The following is a 21,599-nucleotide window of genomic DNA, read 5'->3' as shown; positions in this document are numbered from 1 at the left end:
GTAAAATAACCTTGTTGCTTCTGTGATGGCTGCCCAGATAGATCATTTAAGAGATTTTCCTGCAGAAAATGACAATGACTCAAAAGAATAGACCGGAGGCTTTGATGTGATAGAATCCCATTTTATTTTACAAGGTACATCCAGCACTGTGAAATGCATTATTATACAGAAGAAACATGCATTCACAGCATTTTTCGGCCTCTAATGCAAGCTTTGTGCGGTATAAAGCATAAAACCCAAACAAACAGTGCGAAATTGCACACAGACCATTGGTCAACACACACACACACACACACAGACACAGACACAGACACAGACACACACACACACACACACACACACACACACACACACACACACACACACACACACACACACACACACACACACACACACACACACACACACACACACACACACACACACACACACACACACACACACACACACACTGAGGAAAAATTAAATACGAAATTATAAGACCATCTATTGAACACTTAGGCATTCAGTAAAATGAACAAGAGACCAAAAATGCAAAAAAAGCATAGTACCCTGTCCTCCACCTTATTCACATCATGAGGTGATATCCTCTTTGCACCTGCAGTTTTACAACCCAATGAGAAGAAACCAACAGTGGTTTCTGACCATCACTATAACATCAGAGCCATACATAATGTATGCTTTATGATATTTAAAAATGTAAATTCTACTCTTTTACAAATATGTCCATTTCAAAAATTAAAACAAATTTGAAAAAATTCACATAATGAAGGATATAAGAAAATACACTGTATAGTAAATCTAACTCAGCTTCAACAAAAACCTGCTTAGTTTCTACTGAGATGCAATAACGAATCAGTAAATGATCATAAATGACTTTGATGACTTGAGTTTTCAAAAATGTATGATTTTCTACAGCAGTATTCAGTTGCTGTTGGCAATGTAGCCAACAGCAACTGTTGTAACAGAGGAGAAACACATAGATGTTTACAAGAAGTGATTCAAAGGATGGTGTAATGCCAGACCGTTAAATTTGGCAAATTATAGCCTTTAGATTGGTTCATGTATTCTGGACCAAAATATTACTATTATTGTTTTGTGGGGTTATATAATAACAATAACGATGCTGATAACATGTTTCATAGACAGTTAGTGTACAACATAACTGTAATATGAAAACATACACAGAGTTCTGTATTAAAATCAATTTCACCTTAGATAGAAATAACACAGAAATCAGGTGGCTTACTCTTCATTTGTTGGTTAAGTGTAGCTATTCAAATAGAGTCTGTACACAAACCTAAATGATTGGAATAAACAGGAATTACTTCAGTTTGCTTGAAAAGTACAAAGCACCCAAAGTGTGAAGTTGGTATAGAGTTCAACGGTTCTGCTTTTTTAACTACTAACTGGCAACAGGTGTGCAATGCAGGAAAATGTCTTAACAACTTTGGTAAGGTCTCATTCCTTACTTCCTACCAGCAGCCATTGTAGTTGTTATGATCGAACATTACACCAATTCCAAGGCCCCACACTTGCGAACAGAAGTTTCTGGCCTCCAGCTGTTATTACAGGTGGACAAGTTTTTGCACAGATCTCCTCTGTTCTGCAGGCCAGACATTGCCCAGATGATAATCCTTGCAGGGGTAACAGTGAGACAGTCCAAGGGTAACATTGCTTTGTAGGCGTAGAGAGGAAAAATGAGGTTGCTGCATTTCCGCAATTCAGGTGATGAATACAACTTAACCCCATTTAAAGTTAAGGGAAGTCTGGAGATTCTGGGATGGTGTCTGCAAAAGATTTTTTTCACATTAAAAAAAACATTTGCTTTTAGAAAATTAAAGAAAAAAAAATCAGAATACAATAATTTCCAAGATCCTGTTTCTCTGGAAAGTATCTTACTAACTAATGCATAGAGATGCGGAACAAGAAGTACTTATGTCTGAGTTGCAGCATATTGGAAGATAACAGGAACTATTGATTTCAACTCCTCTCAGCTAAAGGTCACGCAGAAGAAAAGATCAAAGAAACACTTGAGGAAGTGTATATTTACACAACATATAACCTTCGATATACAGCCAGGCACGGCATTCTATCTTATTTCAAGCAATGGCCAGGGAAAATGCAAAAGTCTTGTTTTCACAGAAATGTCCCCAGTTGTGTCATTATATATAACTAGTTTCATTATTACACAAAGGTGGCAAAGTAACTGCATCTCAATTATGGTTCTGTGACAAAGTAATGGTTAAATGTGAGGGTTTTATTGTTTTGTTTTCTTTCTTTTTAAGTCTGCCCAGACTCCCAAGTGTGTGCTGCCAGGAAAGAGGCCAATCCATTTTAGTATGTTTGGAATGTCCATAGAGGTGCCCTGGGACTCTGTAGAGAAGCACTCAGGATCGAACACCTTCAATCGAATATATGTGTCAGTATTATTTCAGGCCGAATCCAAGTCTGAGAGGACCATGGGAACCATTAGTGTTGAATGAGAATTGTGTCATTACTAAGAATACTGCTGTTTTTGGAGAAATGAGAGCATTAACATAAGCAGAGGGTTTCAGTTGCATTGGCTGTTCCTAGCAGGACGTTTTGTGAGCACATCATACTTTCCGCAGCTCTTTACACAGTGAACATGAAATACAGTGTCTGTGTATCTTTCTGCAGAGACTTCTATCAAATGCAGGATGTTTCAAACACACCTCATCTGTGGTTTCTGTTTGATTGCAGGACTTTTGACACACTAAGTACATTTAGAAATAGGGTGTACCTGAACCACGTTCTTTAGGACAGAACTAAAGAATGTCCATTTATTATTTGAAATATAATGAGAATTTGATGTGGAGGTAGTCAGGTGTTTGCTACTATGGATGACGAGGACTGTTTGTAATTTTTATTCTTTATTTGTACCATGGCCAAAGTATTTTGGATGACAGTCTTTGGGTTGATGAGATGTGTTTGCCTATCTTCCATTTTGTTCTGTCTCTGTGTCTTTATTCATCTGATTTTCCAAGCAATAGTTTCTTTTTCATTTGTTTGGCTTGACATGGCAGCAATTGTTGTCATTTCCTATGTTTTAATTCTGTGGAGACCACAGACAACATCAATGCACTTCTGTTGCACTGGTTTTAAGATGAATATCTCATTCTCAATGGAAAATATCATCTTATGAGTTAACAGGTGACCTGCAGCCACTGTTATCACTGATGCATTGATGTGATTCTTGAATGGAAGTGTAAATTCTCTGATACTTGATACCTGTCCTTGTCAGACTTCCTCTCTGACTTTTTTAACTATGTGAAGCTTGACAAATTCTTTAATAATAAATAGACTAAGCTTCTGTTTTTGGTGGTCACTACCACAGTTGACTTTATGAGTTACTGTGATGCGGAGAAATATACCCACATCTTGATGTGTTACGCCTACCTTCAGTTGGGAAGAAAACATCACCATGGGAAGGAGGAGAAAGCGGGGTTCCTGGTTCAGACAACAGGTGACGACCTGTGTCTGACGCCTGCCTGGCCATGATCTGAGAAACGGTTTGGGTCTTTATCTGTGGTGATCCTTCTCCGAGAAACACAGGGTTCTCATGGCCAAGTGCTTCACTGAATAGACATAATAAACATATACATAAAAAAGAAAGAAAATCCGAGAACTTCATCTCATTCTTGTATGACAATTAAATCTAATCAAAATTTGGAGTTAATAAATAATAAACTAATAAATATGTCTTAGAATACTGAGTCAATTATGTCTATGATGATTTAAGGCACAATTGGAGTGCTTTTGCTGTGCTAATAGCTCAGATAATTGATCAGAGGCATTGAGAGGAAACAAGGAAGACGCAGAGATCTTCATGCAGAGGCAAAAGGAAGATGTTCACAAGAGCTGAACTGAAGACGTATTTGTCAAAATGTCATTGCTGTTATATAGAATCATGCTCAGTTATGTCTTGGAAGACATATACAATATATATATATATATATCTATATATATATATATATATATATATGGTGTATCTTGCAGCTCTTAAGCAGGGATGTTAGGTCCTTGCAGGGAAATTAGGTCCTTGGCAAAAAACAAGTGTGACCAGTACAGTAAATATAACACTGTGCTGTATAAAGCATAAAACCCATACAGACAGTGCAATATTGCACACAGACCATTGGTCAACACACACACACACACACACACACACACACACACACACACACACACACACACACACACACACACACACACACACACACACACACACACACACACACACACACACACACACACACACACACACACACACACACACACAATATTGTTTTGAAGAGCAACATGGCCTGTGAAAGCAGCTGGTTAACAACTGTGGAAAAACATACCTGTCCATCCTCACCAGCTCTTGTGCACCTGGGACAGGGGGAAATAGGAAATGGGCCATTGTGCATGAATTCAACATGAGTGGGACTCTACAAATAGAGTGTGAATGTGCTTCTTAGTGTATTGAAATACAGTTAATCCAATTCTCTTAAGGGAAATATGAGTCAGACCAAGCGTTATTGGGAAACCAGAGTATCTGACCCAGGGCATGGACATAAAGAGAATGAGTTTTTGTGTGTGTGTGTGTGTGTGTGTGTGTGTGTGTTGGTAAAACCTACGTCTATTTGACTGGGCGTTGTGCCTCTGTTTGTAAACCAGCACCAAAATAAGAGGCAGTGACAGCATAGCCAAGATGCATGCTGCTACAGCCAACGCCACTGGCACAGAGCCTGGGGATACAACAAACAGACTGAGATTTAAATAAATTGGATCGCAGGAACAGCTATCCTGTGGCTACAATGCAAAAAGTCAAGAACATGTCTTCTGTGTAAAAGTAGGAAGTTTTTAGATTTTTATAAATATTCATTAAATTCTTTTAAATAAAATCTTGCCTTGTTAATGGTAATTATTGTTTTTGTTAATTCAAGATTCAAAGATTCAAAGTGTTTAATGGCACGTGTACAGTCTAGAAATGAGTATCCCCCGTACAGTGAAATTCCTACTTTGCTGTCCACAGTGCATTGGCATATGTGCTGGTAGAAGAGTGAGAGGCTCAAGTGGCTGAAGTTACATTCTACAGGAAGTTATTGTTTGTTTTCACCACATATCCAAAAAATTGAGTACAATATGGTAGCATACCTCCTGGTGTCATGGGATCCCAGATGGTGCACTCATTAGATCCATTTCTTCCTGGAAAAAAATATAAATTATATGACCATATTGGTATATCAAATGGAACCACTGTGGCACAGAGCAAGCAGGCTTAGAATCATTTTTTTGGTTGTTCAGTTAATTAACGTGGTGTTCAATTACTATAGTTACTTGCTACGTTCTTGTATCAGTTTGCCAAACTGACAACACACAAATGAAATGAATGTGCTTACGTGGTGTAATGTGGAGTATAACATGGCTGTGGGGTCTCTGCAGGATTGTGCCATGATTATGGTCCTTCTGGACATCTAGGACCATACAACAGTAGCGACCCTGATCTGCATGGGTCACATCCTTCAGAATTAGCCAAAAGCTCTTTTCTGATGATCCGACTTGCAACCCTGGCGGCAAGCTGTGATTTCCACGGTGATGACCAACATGACGAGGGCCCGTCCATCCAGTACAGTGCTGGTCACTGTGTGGTGTAAAAAGCCATCCATATTTCAACAAGTCTGTGGGCTGCAATGTACTACCCCTTTGGTAGCACTCAAGTTTGACTGTTGCACCTTCTGGACAGGTGTAGTAGCGGTGAGGAGAGGAAACACTCAGGGAGGAGTGGGCATGGGATATCTCACCATTTGCTAGAGAGAAGATAAAAGTATAGAAGAAAGTAGGTGACACACTTCTTAGGTAGACCTCTCCCTGGTAGTTTTACATGAGACTAAGATGTAAACAGGATACAGTTCAATGGCTGAATTACTCTGATCCGGATTATATTCTTCCAATTATATTCTTCCAATCATTCTGCAGCAAGAGGGATTTTTATGATGTGGGCATTAAACACAGTGCCAAAGAAGTTCAGAATCCTTAACTTTTATTAAAAATATCTGAGGACTAAAGTATCTATAGTAATCTATAATTCAGACAGGTTTTAGCATTTAGCAAATAGATTGCAGATTTATCTTTAAGTGTGCTTAAAAATTGCATATATCAAAATGTGATGCTTTTAACAATGACTTGTGAAGATTTTCCTTACAATTCTGCCAAAGACCACCCGTTTCCCATGTCCTATATCTGCATATTCCTTACATCCTGTTTTTTGTGGAATTTTAGATCAGACCTCCCTGTTTTTGTTCACATTGTGGTTGGAGATACGAGCTAAAGTAAATATACAATGCACCAGTGGGAGTTGAAAAAAACATTTTCCAAAATAGTGACTTATACTAGCCAATAAATAGTGAAACCCATGCAACATGTACCATCAACAATGTGTTTAACTCTTCTTTTCGGGACAAATACACTGCGTGCACAATTATTAGCCAAGTTGTATTTTTGAGGTGGTTATTGTACAACTACAGTGCTCTTGATCATTTCAAAATGTTAACAAACCCTCAAACCTGAACATTTTAGTGGTAAAAGTAAAGTTTTGTTTTGGCTTTCTGAAGAGAATATCTATATGTACACCATTATTAGGCGAATATTAGTGTGCAGAGTCATTATGCAACTAAATGAAAAATGGAGATCTTCTCACCTTATTTGTTTATTTTCACCTGTTAAAGTGAGACTCATAAACAAACTCAAAATTTACAAATGAACATTTCAAAAAACAAAAACAAAAAAACTCAGAGACCAAATAGTCACCCTTCTTTTCAAAAACAATCACAAGCCTTCCATTCACAGAGTCAGTCAGTTTGTTGATCTGGTCAGAATCAACCACAACCCCCCGACAGAGGTGTACTGTTTACTTTCACTGTACATATCCTGCTTAAGAAGGGCCCAAAAGTTCTCAATAGGGTTTAAGTTAATTTGAAGAAGGGGGCCATGTCATTGGTTTTTCATCTTTAATGATTTTACTGGCCAGCCACGCACGAGTATTTTGATGCATGTGTTGGAGTGTTGTCTTGCACAAAAATCAAAGTCTCCTTGAAAGATGCAGACTTTTTCCTGTACCACTGCTTAAAGAAAGTGTCTTCTAAAAATTGGCAGTAGCTCTGAGGGGTGATTTGGAGTCAATTTTCAACCCAAAAAGGTCCAACTAACTCATCTTTAATAATACCTGCCCATACCAGTACCCCACCTCCACCTTGCTGGCATCTGAGTCGAAGCAGAGCTCTGTATCGGTGACTGATCCAACCACAGGCTCATCCATCTAGACCGTCAAGAGTCACTCTCATCTCATCAGTCCACAAAACCTTTGAAAAATCTGTCCAGATATTTCTTGACCCATTCCTGTAGTTTCAACTTATGTGTCTTGTTCAGAGGTGGTCGGGTTTCAGCCTTTCTTATCTTGGTCATGTCTCTGAGAGCTGAACACCTCATACTTCTTGATACTCCAAGTAGGTTGGAGTTGTGGAATATGGGAGCAGAGAAGGATAATGGGATCCTGGTAGCTTCATGTTTGATTCTTCTCAAATATTTGGTCGTTAACTTGCGTCTTTTCTTCTCGACACATTTCTTGCGACCCTGTTGACTATTTGCAACAAAATGTTTGATGGTTCTGTGATCATGCCCCAGTATCTTAAATATTTCAAGAGTGCTGCATCCCTCTGGAAGACTTTTTACAATTTTTGACTTTTCAGAGTCAGCTAAATCTCTGTTTTGGCCCATTTTTTCTGAGGAGAAGAATCTGCCTAATAATTATGCACTCCTTGAAATAGGGTGTTGATCTCCTTAGGCCACACTCTCCCTCGTTACACAAATAAACATCACCGGATATGCATTTAATCCAATAAGCGTTCAAGTCTCTACAGCTTGGAGTTGGACATCATGGATAAAATGATGATACAATCAAAATAATCACTTGCCTAATAATTGTGCACACAGTGCACATACCTTAATTATTTAAGGCTGATGGGCTTTTTGAAATCTATATCATTTTACTTAAAGGTTACATGATTAATTCTGTGTACTGTGTCTGTGATGCACTTCCAATGTTTGACCACTCCGTGACAAACGGGCAATAAGTGACTTTAGAGTTCTATCTGGTGACAACCCCCCTCCAGTCACCACTCTATTCCTATTCAGCATCATTAAAACAAAAATCTTTGGGTAAACAGGCTCTGCCAATAGCTACTTAAACCTCTAAATGTAGACAGGAAACTAAAAAAAAAGACAGCTGGGTACATTTTTTTACAAGTTGCATGACGCATTCTCACTCCTAGTGCTGCTGTCAACCACATCCTGTTTTGAGGTCTTTTTGTCTGCACAGAGTTGTACATTTAGATAAACACTATAATGTAAGGTCTAAATCATTATTCCACTGCAGTAACACAGATATCAAATTTTACTAATTTATTTTTCGAGTTAAATAGCTTTTCTGTCCTCAAAGCAAAAACCAAGGCACACTGTATTCCATATAATGAAGCAGGATCACAGCACGATCATATCATATCATAACATTTTAAAAACAAAACAGCAACTTTGTCGCGCTGTTGTTCTCTGTCTAAAAAGATCATCACCATTCTTTGGCCATTAGAAAGTATAGTGTGATTTTGTATCTAAGAATCCTTAGCTATTTAAATATCCAAATGGCAAGGAGTTGTGTGTGGTGTGTACATCTTCATTGCATTGCATTGAAAGGCACAAGATACAAATGTTTTGATATCCTACCTTTAAAACTACATATGTTGGTGTGTTTTAAGATTCACTTTCTGTTGGTATACCTATCTAACAGTAGTAGAGATAATGCTAACCTTGTAGCGAAAACAAGAAGGATGCACAATTATGCATGAATGCACTGTAGCAAAACAGAAGGATGCACTGAAGTGTGTTTTATCGCAGTGCCACACTGTGGGATTTGAGATATTCTTCAGGGGTGGGGTTAGGGGTAGGGGGGATTGAAGTTTGAGGAGGGGATTTCCTTCCTGAGTTGCTCCCACAGCTCCACTTGCCAGTGTCCTTTCTTTTAAAATCTAAATCCCCAAATGAAATAATTTCCGTTGCTTTGCTCTTTATTACCTGAAAATTATATCATGTCACGTGTGCCCGACCTTTATCTGTACTGATGATCCTGCAAGGATTTTTCATTTATTCAGGAGCCGAAACTCATTCTGCTATAATGATTGAAAGGCTACATGTCTGGAAGTTTAAGTCCTTTAAGAGCAGTAACACTGTTGAGTATACAGTGTGGGGACACAGAAGTCACAGAAGTAATTTGTAAAAGTCTTGTGTGTTGGCTAAGATATCAATGGGGAAGCACAAGTATTGTTTTTTTTTGGGTGGTTACAGTCAACAATCAAGCTGACACAGTAGCTAACTTGCCTGTGACCTTTCTGATTACTTGTGCTGATTTGCATCTATGTTTGTCCTGGGGGCAACAGAAAGAGCAAGACGGGTGAATGAAGTGAAAGTGAATGAAGTGAAACTTGTAGCTGTTCATGACACTGTGCAGGGACAAATGGGGGGGGGGGGGCAGCAGTGTTGTTTCACTCCCGTCCTGTCTTCCTCATCGCTCTCTCGCTTGACAACTCTTAGTTTCTTTGGTCCAATTTACTTGGGCAAGGAAGTATTTTAGACAATTTGCTTTTGTCACATGTTATCATCTTTTCATCTAACTGGAATGAACAAACTTTTCACTTATTGCAAACCAAATCATTATTATGCCACAGTTGCCAAACACGTGTTTCTCACAATGTAATCACAATCTCATCTTAACAAAAAGGTCCATGACTCCCATTGACACTGCCACCCACTCCTGAAATGTTATACCTTGCATTGATGCAACTCGAACTTGTAAACATAAATATTTAACTGACTTGAAAATATTCGATTCCTTTCTGTTAATCTTTATTTTTTCCTTACCTTATTTATGCTCATGATATAATATCAACTATAATCTCTACTACATATCCATGTCTTAGCTCAATCAAAATCTTAGTTTACTCCTCTTGTGCTTGATCTGGAGACTCAAATAACACCAAAAGATTCAAAACAACTGCCCCTTCCATATATTAAAATTGCACACCACCTGTGAGGAACACACACCATGCCTTACATACCGTATTTGAACTTCTGTATCAATATGTCCAAATAAAATTATATGAACATGCCCTACCAGTTAATCACCTATATTTTCACTCACTACCTGTGTTTGTAGAAGTGCCTTGCCACACACACATCAACCGAGCCCTTTTTTCACACTTTCTTTGATGGTAATGATTATCCACTCCATTACAGAGTGCTAATGAAACTAGCAGGAGGGCCAAAATTAAGCTCTTCACACAGTTTCAGTCAAAGCCTGCAGTATCAAAACACATAGGAAGAAAAGCTTATATATATGACACATCCCACACAAAATCCTTATACTGCAAAAGGAAGTGGCTTACTTGTCAGATTTGTATAAATATAAAGATCTAGCTGTATTTATTTCAACAGAAATGTGTTGTGAAATCACAGCTTTGTAACCATACTTACAACATTGCATTACAACACTGTGTGATTTAACGTCAACAGAAAAAAAATATTACGAATCTTAAAAGTGTCTCTTTTTCTGTCATAGCACAATAGAATCTTCTGATAGTTAAGATTGCAATTAAAATAATTTCACCTGATGAGTTGTAAACATCAACATAGAATCTTTCACTGCTTTGTGTCGTTCCAGCTTTTCGTACTTTGACTATTTTTACTTATGGTTATTTGTAGAGAATATAATATATATATGAAAAATACAAGGGCAGTGAAAATTAACTTGTTGATCGAGATAAATGAATTTTGCCTGGTCAATTTGATTTAAAAAATATCATGCAATTTAGCGCACAATGACTCAAATCCACAATTTTACGTGCCGGCCCATTAATCCAATGCTATCTCGTGACAGAACTGCCTCTATCATGACTAAAGACTAACATATTGGCCCTCTGTGGGAAGTTTTATTGCAAAAAAACAAAGACAGAACCATTGATCTGGCATTTAGTAATTTGCACACTATGTAGGAATGAGTATTCATTTCACCGACACACTTCAAGCTGTAAGTACCATAACAAGGCATAGCATGCATTAATAAAAGATTCCTCTGCAAGTACTTCAACGACTGTAATGACCGGCTTACGCCAACCCTCAGAAACATTGGGTCATCAAATAATGTAAGCATGTCAGTCTGCCTCAGCAGCTGACAGAGTGCCACATTGCAATGGATAATTGTTTGATTAAAAAAAAGAAAGAAAATCATGGTTGGTATTATTTATAGATTTTTTCCATTCTTATTTTGCAATCTGGACACCATATCTGTTCTTTAGTTAGTTTAAGAAAACATGTTAGGTATACATATATCCCCTTCTGTCATGAGTCTTTTCACCACGCCTAAATGAAACACAAATAATCAGAACGGCATATATGAATCGTAATTAATCTAAATCAATCTACAGCAACCCGAGATTAATCAAATGTAAAAAAAATCCACCCCAAAATTACATACAATTTTCAAAGACAAACCTCAGTTAAAGGGTTTACAGACCTTAACAAGGGGGATACCCCTGGAAAAAAAAAAAAAACAGATTCATGTTCATGCTGGTTTCACAGTCTTACAGAGAAGGAATAACTGTCTCCCAGAGGCTTATTGTTTGGATAAGATCGATCAAGGAAACCAATCATTTAGGACATGGAATCTATTCAAGGCATGAGCTCTACCAGAGCAGGAGGAAAAATAATAAAGATTGCAAGTAAGTGGCTGCATCCTATGGAGCTGGTTGACCATTTTTGATTATGCGATTGTCCTGTGTGGCAAGCTAAACATCTAGACTGGGAGAGAAAGAGCCTCTGATTATCAGTCTGTTTATTTCCAATCATGGTTTGAGCAAGTGAACCACATCACTGACAGTGACACAAACAGCTGTTTTCATCATTTACTGAAAGGAAGGAAACTTCCAAACAAAGAGGACACAACTTGGCTGTGGGAAAGGCACCTTTGAGTCTCTAATTTAATTGAGATTATTACATCCAGACCAGCAATATGTATCTTATATGTATTTTTAATTACTGACAACTAATCTTGTGGTATTCTGAACAACATTTTGCTTTTTTTATATCAGGGTGACATACAGATTAAAGGGTTTTTAAACATCTAGCTGCATATAGTGTGAGCTGATCCAAGTGGCACTGGAACCGAAAACTGAGAAGTCCTACGAGGTTCTGAAGTTGTTTGAAGTGAAGTAGCCTGTGCCCTGGAAGCAGCAGCTGTTTCTCCTCACTGCACCAGCGTCAGTTGTCTACACTTCGAGCAATCACAAAGTCGGAAGCAACAGAAAACAAATAAAAATAAACGCATTTTAACAAAAATCGGACCGACGTGCAAATCGGCCCGCTGAGAAACGGGCGGGGGGAGGAAGGAGCAGGGAGCTTTGGTCATTCCAGGGTGTTTTAAAAACGTTTAAGGCCAATGAGAGATTAGGGTTTGGTTCAAACAGAACCTCGTCCCACAGGAGGGGGCTTTAACACAGCCAGATGTTCTCGCTCAATATAACAACAGCGACAAACGGAATCTCAAAAAATTCACGGTGCCGTAATGTTATGGATCGCATGCTTTATGTGCATCATTCGAGAAGATGCACAGACTAAACGAGATATTTTGGTGGGAAATATACTAGTCGAGGCATTATAATGGTAAGGAAATGGAAAGTACTGAGGGATAAAGACTAGTAAAAACCCTGGCTGTCACATGTGACACTAGCTATCTAACAGCATCTGTGCGCCTTCTCACTACTGCAACGCTTGTCGTATATAGCTTACTATAGGCTACTACATATAACAACTACTAAGACTTTTGACCCTGAAATAAAGACTTCAACAAGTTTCAACACGGCCGGACGCCTCTTACCTCCAGCAATGTGGAACAGTGTGAAGCAAACCCAGAGCGCCGCCGCCTGTGCCCCAAGTAGTCGAAAGCATCCTAGCTTCATGTCGGTCTGGACTCAGAACACGACGGGAAAAACAAATAAGCTTTGGACAGTTTAATTAAATACAACTAACTCACTCTTACAATTATTGTACTGCTAGAAAACAGTCCTTAACTTCTACCCCAAATTATCATATGTCTGTATTTTAAAGTAAGTAGCCAGACAATTTCAGGCGACTTGACGCTTTTTTTTTTGCTAAGTTTGGAAAATAACAGAAATGTGACACACGCAGCTGTAAAGCTCAGTCGCCTCTCACTTGGTTCGCCCCTCCCTCCTGCGTGGCTCCTCCCACTGGGATACATTCAGATTAACCACGTGCTGGGAGTCTAAAATAATTGAATGCCTGACCAAGGGAAGTCTACAAATAAAGGAGGGGATTTTCCAAAAAAAAAGAAAAAAAAATTCAAAGGTAGTCCCTAATGTTTTGCCCAGTCTGCTCGGGGCCATGATATCCCCCAAGTGCTTCGAATGACATGATATCATCCGTTATATTTTATTTAACATGGAATATTTCTTTTTTTGAGGCTGACAGAAGTTTTGCCATGATATTTTTAGGCTCAGTAATTCTGCTATGACTATAAATCAGTGGTTCATAGTGCAGAAAAGCAGTGTGCAGTGTGTTTGTAGTTTGGCAGTAATTATATTCCTAACTAGATACTATGGTTTGGATGTTTGGATGACCACTCCTCAGTGGTCACGGTTCATGCAGCTTTCACAACATTGCAAAAAAAACACGGCCTTGAAGTGCCATTGCAGTCAGCTTGTCAATCTTTCTCACTGAAGCTTTTCAGGGAATCTGAGGAGGAAACCAGACGCCCAGACTGGTTGAGCAGGAATTTACTTTGTACCCTCGCAGTGATAGACTGCCTTTGCTTACATACAAAACTCTTTCAGTGGTTTGAAGAAATATAATGTTTTGCATCCCTGTCTGTATGAATGTATATGTTGGACTTGCTTTTTTAGCCAGAATAAGAGGAGCAGTAGGGAATCAGAGCTTCAAGTTTACTTTATACCACTCTTAGATTTCCACTTGCTTTTTTTTCTCTCCACAGTGTTTGTTTTGTGCTGTCTTCTTCTAGATACGGCCATAGATACCCCAAATATATTGTGAACCTTAATATCAGGTATTAAAGCATCATAAAGCATTTGCATCATAGGGAAAAAATTTGAAGTCACATTTGGTGTGAACATTAAAGAAAGATTATGATGAAGAGGTGCATAAGAGATTAGAACAAAGTAAAAGGAATACATTTTCAGATTTGTTTGTGCCTTCATATGCGTACCTGGTTTGTGCTTGATCTTTCACACTTGTATGGTAACGAATCAACGCAGACCTTTTCACCTTTTCACCAAAAGAATGAATGGGATACGGGATCAAATTTTGGCTAACTTGCAAAGCTCACACCTCTGCTGAAAGTAAACAAACTATGTGTAGCAGAGTGTAATTCTATAATCTATCAGTAGTGGTTGCAGCTCTAACAGCTGTCCTTTGTCTCCCTTTTTTCTCACACAGACTTCAACCACCATCCATGTTCGTATTGTGGATGAGAATGATAATCCTCCAGAGTTCCCTGAGGAGGAGTATGTCACAGTGCTGAGTGAGGGCCCTGAGACAGTGGGTGCTACAATTGCTACTGTAACAGCCATTGACCCAGATGAGGGTCTGAATGGCACTTTGCGTTATGCAATTGCTCAAGGCAACCTGATCCAAACTTTTCACATCAACAGTGTCACGGTAGGGTATCTAATTCAAGTGGCGAGCACATCGTAGACTTGAAATCACCCTAAGAAATATGGAAACATATCTTTTTGTCTATGTGCAGGGGCGGATCACAGCTGTAAAGGAGCTGGATTATGAGATCAGCAATGGACACTATGCACTGGTGGTCACAGCAACAGACCAGTGTCCAAAACCTGCTTTACGCTTGACATCGAGCACAACAGTAATTAGAAAATAAGATTCTCTCTTCTTCGAAAAACTACAGTACACTACAGTGCTTGACTTTGATGACAACAAACTTTGTATAAATGAAAGCCTTTAATATTATTCTGAGATCTGGGTTGATTGTGAGTCTCCTGTCCAACATTCCTACAAGAAAAACTGAGGCTCCCATGTCAGTAGACATTTTTTATGCAAAGTTAAGCCTGCAAAACTACCGGTTTGAGCAATTACTTTCATAAATATTTTTGTCATAGTATATCAATACAATGTATTTGGGTAAGCTTTTGTTCCACACACTATATTGTCTTTTGATTGGTCTGTTTATACCTACCCTTCCCTTAGGTGCTGGTGAACGTCTTAGATGTGAATGATGTGACACCCACCTTTCCCAGAACCTACGAGGGACCCTTTGATGTGACTGAGGGCCAGCCAGGTCCTCGGATCTGGACACTTAAAGCCAATGATGAAGACTCTGGGCTTAATGGCAAAGTGGAGTACAGCATCACTGGTGGAGATCATCAAAGTTAGTGCCATAATGATTTTAAAACATACTGTACATCTCGGAGTCCTGTGTATGTATTATACTGTATAACTCCATCTATCTTGTCCCATCAGACGAGTTCATGGTTTCACCCGTGGAGGGGGAACTTCGAGTAAGGAAGGATGTGGAGTTGGATAGAGAAACTACAGCCTTTTACAACATCACCATCACAGCCAGAGACCTAGGGAGCCCATCTCGCAACAGTTCTGTGGGTTTATATTGCACTATATCATTAATTCAGTCTATAAAATATGATGTTCTATGGGAAGATTAATATTGTCATTATTGTTATTAATGATTGAATTCCAGTGAAACATTGGTTCATCAGTGAAACAATTCACAGTGGCTTAGTACATCCTGGTTCCCAAAAAAATTACAAAAAATCAGATTTGCTTCTGTGATTTCTGAAACATGGTAGTTCAGTTTTGTGAGACTTATTGTGGTCCAGCAAGTTAATGGGCTTGTGATTCAAGATGAGTAACCTTGAACATTTCGTTCTCTTTTTTTCCAGACTGAAACTTTGTTTTTGTCTTTGAAGACTTTAGTATGTTTTCATTACATCTTCATTAAGTTGCCCATCAAATTACCAGAATATCTGGCCCTGTGAAATCTGAACTTAATTGTTGTTCTTTACTCACAAATGATTTTAATCGAGATATTGTCGTTAATTTTCTTAGCCTATTTGATTTAACTTGTACATATTCTGTTTTTTAGGAAAAAAACACAACAAATTTTCCTCTGTAGGATGACAGATGTACAAATAGCTTTGCATCACCTTGCCTTGACATATTGTGATTGGAACTGATTGTTTGAAACAATCATAATTAGATAGAGCCCCGGTTTAAAGTAATATGGATTTGATGATTCGATTTTGACTTATGTTTTATTCAGGTTGTCGTGGGGGTCCATGTCCTTGACATCAACGACAATGACCCTGTTCTCCTAAACATGCCTTTCAACACCAGCGTGAGTGAGGGTGCCTCCATACACACCTCTGTGGCCAGAGTCCATGCACGAGATGCAGACAGTGGGCGCAATGCTCTACTCACGTATAACATCACTGCAGGCAACCAGGATGGAGCCTTCTACATCAATGACACTGTGAGATGATTGGGTGATCAGAAAATTGGTTGCTGTTGGGGGAGCAAAGATGACAACAACACCAACATGGTGTACCATTTGAAATATTGCATTGATGAAGTAAATCCAGCTACAGGTTCACTCCTTTATTTAGTAGGAGGTTGAAGCATGTGTGGCATTTTTCCAGCCTTTATTCACTTTTCTTATGTTTTCACTGTGTATCTCAGACAGGAGTGGTGCAGGTGAACCGGCCACTGGACAGAGAGCGACTTGCAGAGTACAGACTCACTATCACTGTCAAAGACAACCCAGAGAACCCCCGCATCGCTCGCAGGGTATATCCCCTCTTCTTGGCCTCTGTATCAGCGTGCAGCATTAGCATCCTCACTTCAGAACCACAACTTTGAATCATTATCTTGTGTCTTTCTTAACAGATTGAGGGGGTCATTATAAGAACTCATTTGCTCCAATTATGAATTACCTGCAACCAACCAATGCCATTGCTCCCATCAATACTCATTTATTCCATGTATGGGATCTTGCACTAGAGAGCATGTGGTGGCAGCACCAGGAATTACTCTGAGGAATTTACAAACAACACATAAACTACTAGGAAACATATCTTTTTTGTGGGCATTTTGTAATTTGTCTAGTCACCTCTTCTTTCCTAAACTATCTCTGTCATGATCATGTAACATTGAGTTCAAAGGTGTTTAATAATCACATAACTGGTACTGTCATGTTATCTCAAAAAAAACAACAAACACCGGTTATGTGGGAAAGATGTAAAACTACTCTGGCAAGTGTTGCAAGTAATTTAGCTACCAAGACTTAAAGGGACAAAATCTGTGCCTCAAAAAACACAACTCTTATCTAAGGCAAATTTTGTCTCTTATTTTGGGGCAATTGACCTATTTGTTTCATATTTTTTCATTACAATTTGTATCCTATTATTCAATTCCACAATTTTCTTTCATGTAAAACACCCCTGCCTTTTTTATTGTACACCATCAGGATTCTGACACCTTGGTGATCGTCATTTTGGATGAGAATGACAACAGACCTATTTTCACTAGGTCAAGCTACAGGGCAGAGATTATAGAGAACTCTGGAGCAGGTTTGTAGAAAGTAAAAACTATCAAATTGACAGGTACTTAAAAAAATATATTTTAAACTTGGACATGATAATGTTACATCTGTGCTTCTGTCTGTCCCACAGACAGCACAGTTGCGGTGCTGAATGGGCCAGTCCTGGCTGAGGACAAGGATATTGGACCAAATGCTGTGGTGAAGTACAGTCTGCTGGGAGCTCGGGTGGACCTCTTTTCTGTGGATGCTAATACTGGTAAAAATGATTACTTCCTCGGCAAGGAGATGCATATAGGCACTGAATAGCTATAACTAATGAAGTGTTAATTTTTTGACGTCTATTTATCCGTCCAGGTGTCATCCATGTGCGACATGGGGCAAAATTGGACCGTGAGGCATTTCAGGAGCCTCGGGTAGAACTTTTCTTGGTTGCTGAGGACATTGGTGGTTTAAACAGCAGTGTTCCTCTTGCAATTACAATTCTGGACCAGAATGACAACCCACCTGTTTTCAGTCCATCCAGTTTCAGTGTGCGACTCCCAGAAAACAGCCCCACTGGTGTGTGTCTGTCTAATGATTTGTATGTCTAGGAGGAGTAAAAGGGAAATGCTAGCTCTATGTTGTTGATAGTAACACTACTCCAGACTATTTCATATAGTTTAATTTCATTCTCATGAACATTCAATTATGTACATTGTACTTGGCAATATTTATTGTTGGCTTCTCCAAAATAAACAGAAATTATGTAAATAAAAAGAATAAGCATTTAATAAGAATGTCAAACAACAAGAAAAGAGAAACCAGATGATTTAGTGTGAATTCAAGTGGAATAGATCAAAGTCCTATAAATAGATTACATTTGCAATCAGTGAATTCAATGACAGCAATGACTCTGGAGATAAAATTTATTGGAGAAAATGTCAAAAAATAAAAATAAAGGATAAGAGTCAATGACATAATTCCTTTAAAATCTTTGTTACACCATTAGAGATGGATCTGACTTTTCCAAGAAATATCTTAAGAAGATCCACATCATTCTGTATAGCAGATTTTTTGTTCCAAGAAAAATGTGTACAACCTCCTTATCTGTGCCTGGCTCGATTTTTTTTAAGGTTATTAAAAAACTCTTAAAGATTAATATTATAACATCTTCAAGAAATCTGTGTCCTTTCATGGTACACATGGTACTACTTGGTACTTTTCGATGAAAGTGTCCTTTCATGGCAGTTTGAAGGAAGCTGGGTTTTTTGTGCACCAGGGAATTATAAATTGCTACACCTCACCCTCACTGCATCCCACTAGTCAAAAGTTTTCACATCAGAAATGTGAATCTCTGCATGGTTGCTTGTGTCCTAGTTACCACTTTTGTCTCTTCCAGGTGTTGTGGTGACCCAGCTGTCAGCCACGGATGCAGATTCTGGCTCCAATGGCTGGCTGTCATATCGTTTGGAAAGTGGTGCTCAGGATCGATTTGTAGTTGACTCTCTCTCTGGGGCTGTACTAGTTGGAAACACCACCCTTGACAGAGAAGATCGTGGTTCTTACCGCCTGGTTGTCATGGCAACAGATCGTGGTACACCATCCATGTCGGGAACAGCAACCTTGTCAGTCATCCTGGATGATGTCAATGACTCCCGACCCCATTTCATCAAGCCTGTAACAATAATAAACGTAAATGAATCCACACCGCCTGGAGTGGTGGTGGCCACACTGACTGCTGAGGATCCTGATCTGCATCCACGACTGGAATATTACATAATTTCAGTGGAGGCAAAGGATGATGGGAATAGCCCCGTTGAAGGCCTGCAGGAGTCCTTTGGCATTGATTTGCACACTGGTTAGACGATTTCCAAAAAATTTATCATTGCGCAATGAATACATAAAATCCAAATGAATAAATTTGGTATTTTCTATATATTGGGAAATTATTCGAAAAATATTTTATTTTCTCACTTTTTAGGTGCAGTGTTCGTGCGCAACCCACTCAACAGAGAGTTGGTAGCTACCTTTGAGATCATTGTGTCTGTCCATGATAATGCCAGTGACATTATTGACAAGTCAGGAAGTGTTCCAAATGGTATGTTAATTTTGTAAAATAAAACCTATTTACTATGTCTTCAGTTAGTTTTCCATACAGTAAGTTGTTTCAATCTCTTCTCCTCAGCGAGACTAACAATCAACATTTTGGATGTAAATGATAATGCTCCTCGTTTCCGGCCTTTTGGAGTGTCCAACTTCACAGAGAAAATTTTAGAAGGAGCACAGCCTGGAACAACCCTTCTGTCAGTATCTGCCATAGATCCAGATAAAGGTCCGAATGGACTAGTTATATACCAGCTGCTCCACTTGCCACGAGGGGGATATGTTAGACTGGAAGATCCCTCTACCGGTATGAGCATTAATATAGTACACGCTTTGACTATACCTGTGTCAACATGCGCCGGTGTAAGACAGCTGACGGTTCTGTTCTTATTTTCTGTGTAATCATGACAATTTAATGGGAGTCACCATGTACAAAGCTAGGCACTTGAAACAGATGCGCAAACATTCAAACAATAGTTTAATCATAATATTTTTTTATTCTTGGAACATGCTAGAAAGTAGTTTTCCAGATTTGAATTAAAAACATAAAACAAAGGAAAGTTGAAACTAAATTATCATTGCTGACTTTCAAACCATTTTGACATTAACTGACAATGTATTGCAAAACTTCACAGGTAAAATTGTCGCTAACAAGACTGTGGATTTTGAGCAAGTACAATGGCTGAATTTCACCATTCGGGCAAAAGACCATGGAACTCCTCCTAGGATAGCTGAGCTGCCCGTTTTTCTGCGCATAGTGGATGTCAATGACAACAACCCGGTTTTCCTACAACCCTCATATCAGGTGGTGGAGCGCAACATTTAAGGACATTTAATAGCTACTCATACAGATTACTAGCTACTGAATTGTCTAGACATAACATATTAACATACTTTTATGTATACCAGTCTTATTAACTAATGTATATACCAACTTTTTATTGAGTTATTCTGTTAAATTAAACAACATTCCTATCCATTTAGTGTTTCTGAACCAAAGCTTGTATTTATCTGTATTTGAAGGAACCGGTGTTTGAGAACATTAACCTTGGAACAACCATAGTTCACGTCAGTGCAACAGATGCTGATTCTGGTCTATTTGCTGTCATCGAGTACAGCCTGGTAGACGGCGAGGGAAAATTTGGAATCATGCCATCCACTGTGAGTTATCTTTTGCGCTTCAAAATTCAAGGCTTCATTTTACTTAGTCGTTCCCCATTTTGCAGATTATAAGGTCTGGACAGAATCTGTGGTCTTCTATATTTCTTTGGGGTAATATTAAAACCATTTGAGACATTTTTAGTTCAATTTGATTGTTCCAAAATGTTTGCAAGTCTACATCATTATTGTAACAACTACTTATCTGAGAATTCCAAACAAAATATATTTAATTACTTTTTAACAAGAACATGAAACTGTAACAGCCAATAATGAATGACAGGTATTGTGTGCCTGGCGGTGGGGACACATTGGGTTTATTTGGGTGTTACCACAGAACTCCATCCTGCTTGGAAACGAAAATTTAAACAAAGGTCTTGAGTTTGCCAAAGACAGTCTAAATATGTGGCCCCATTGCTCCATTGCTGTCACAAACGGAAATAAATGTCTTGATACAATCACCACTCCCAGTCTTTGCATCCACTTCCTTCCTATTAATTTCTGCTCCTCCATCTCAGGGAGAAATCTACATCCTCTCTCCTTTGGACCGAGAGACTAAGGACCACTACACTTTAACTGCTGTTGCACGTGACAACCCTGGCGGCAGTTCCAACAACAGACGAGAGAACTCTGTCCAGGTAGA

The 21,599-nt window shown here is 38.8% G+C and overlaps 2 protein-coding genes across 2 annotated transcripts in view; one reads left to right on the top strand and one right to left on the bottom strand.

The window, feature by feature from the left end:
• The window catches only part of cdh23 (cadherin-related 23), a 36,884-nt gene that overhangs the window by 3,061 nt on the left and 12,224 nt on the right, over positions 1-21,599 (top strand). The window contains exons 5-19 of the mRNA XM_086166064.1: positions 14,578-14,799; positions 14,888-15,007; positions 15,349-15,529; positions 15,622-15,755; positions 16,439-16,648; positions 16,855-16,962; positions 17,642-17,748; positions 17,851-17,972; positions 18,071-18,274; positions 19,095-19,553; positions 19,677-19,793; positions 19,881-20,105; positions 20,434-20,603; positions 20,822-20,959; positions 21,475-21,594. Coding sequence (XP_086022190.1) covers positions 14,578-14,799; positions 14,888-15,007; positions 15,349-15,529; positions 15,622-15,755; positions 16,439-16,648; positions 16,855-16,962; positions 17,642-17,748; positions 17,851-17,972; positions 18,071-18,274; positions 19,095-19,553; positions 19,677-19,793; positions 19,881-20,105; positions 20,434-20,603; positions 20,822-20,959; positions 21,475-21,594 — 2,637 coding nt within the window. The remainder of the gene's footprint in view (positions 1-14,577; positions 14,800-14,887; positions 15,008-15,348; positions 15,530-15,621; positions 15,756-16,438; positions 16,649-16,854; positions 16,963-17,641; positions 17,749-17,850; positions 17,973-18,070; positions 18,275-19,094; positions 19,554-19,676; positions 19,794-19,880; positions 20,106-20,433; positions 20,604-20,821; positions 20,960-21,474; positions 21,595-21,599) is intronic.
• vsir (V-set immunoregulatory receptor) lies at positions 106-13,342 on the bottom strand. The gene is made up of 7 exons (XM_086165999.1): positions 12,986-13,342; positions 5,409-5,816; positions 5,164-5,214; positions 4,644-4,754; positions 4,368-4,395; positions 3,421-3,599; positions 106-1,790 (listed from the first exon to the last, which is right to left on the bottom strand). Exons 1-7 carry the CDS (start codon positions 13,065-13,067, stop codon positions 1,759-1,761), a joined length of 891 nt encoding a protein of 296 aa, XP_086022125.1. The 5' UTR covers positions 13,068-13,342; the 3' UTR covers positions 106-1,758.

The sequence above is a fragment of the Fistularia commersonii genome, chromosome 2 (assembly GCF_037954325.1).
Source record: "Fistularia commersonii isolate RoL2024-O1a breed Wild chromosome 2, RoL_Fcom_v1.0, whole genome shotgun sequence".
Lineage (NCBI taxonomy): Eukaryota > Metazoa > Chordata > Actinopteri > Syngnathiformes > Fistulariidae > Fistularia > Fistularia commersonii.
The sequence above is the reverse complement of the archived record's forward strand: the minus strand, read 5'-3'. Positions and strand labels throughout refer to the sequence as shown.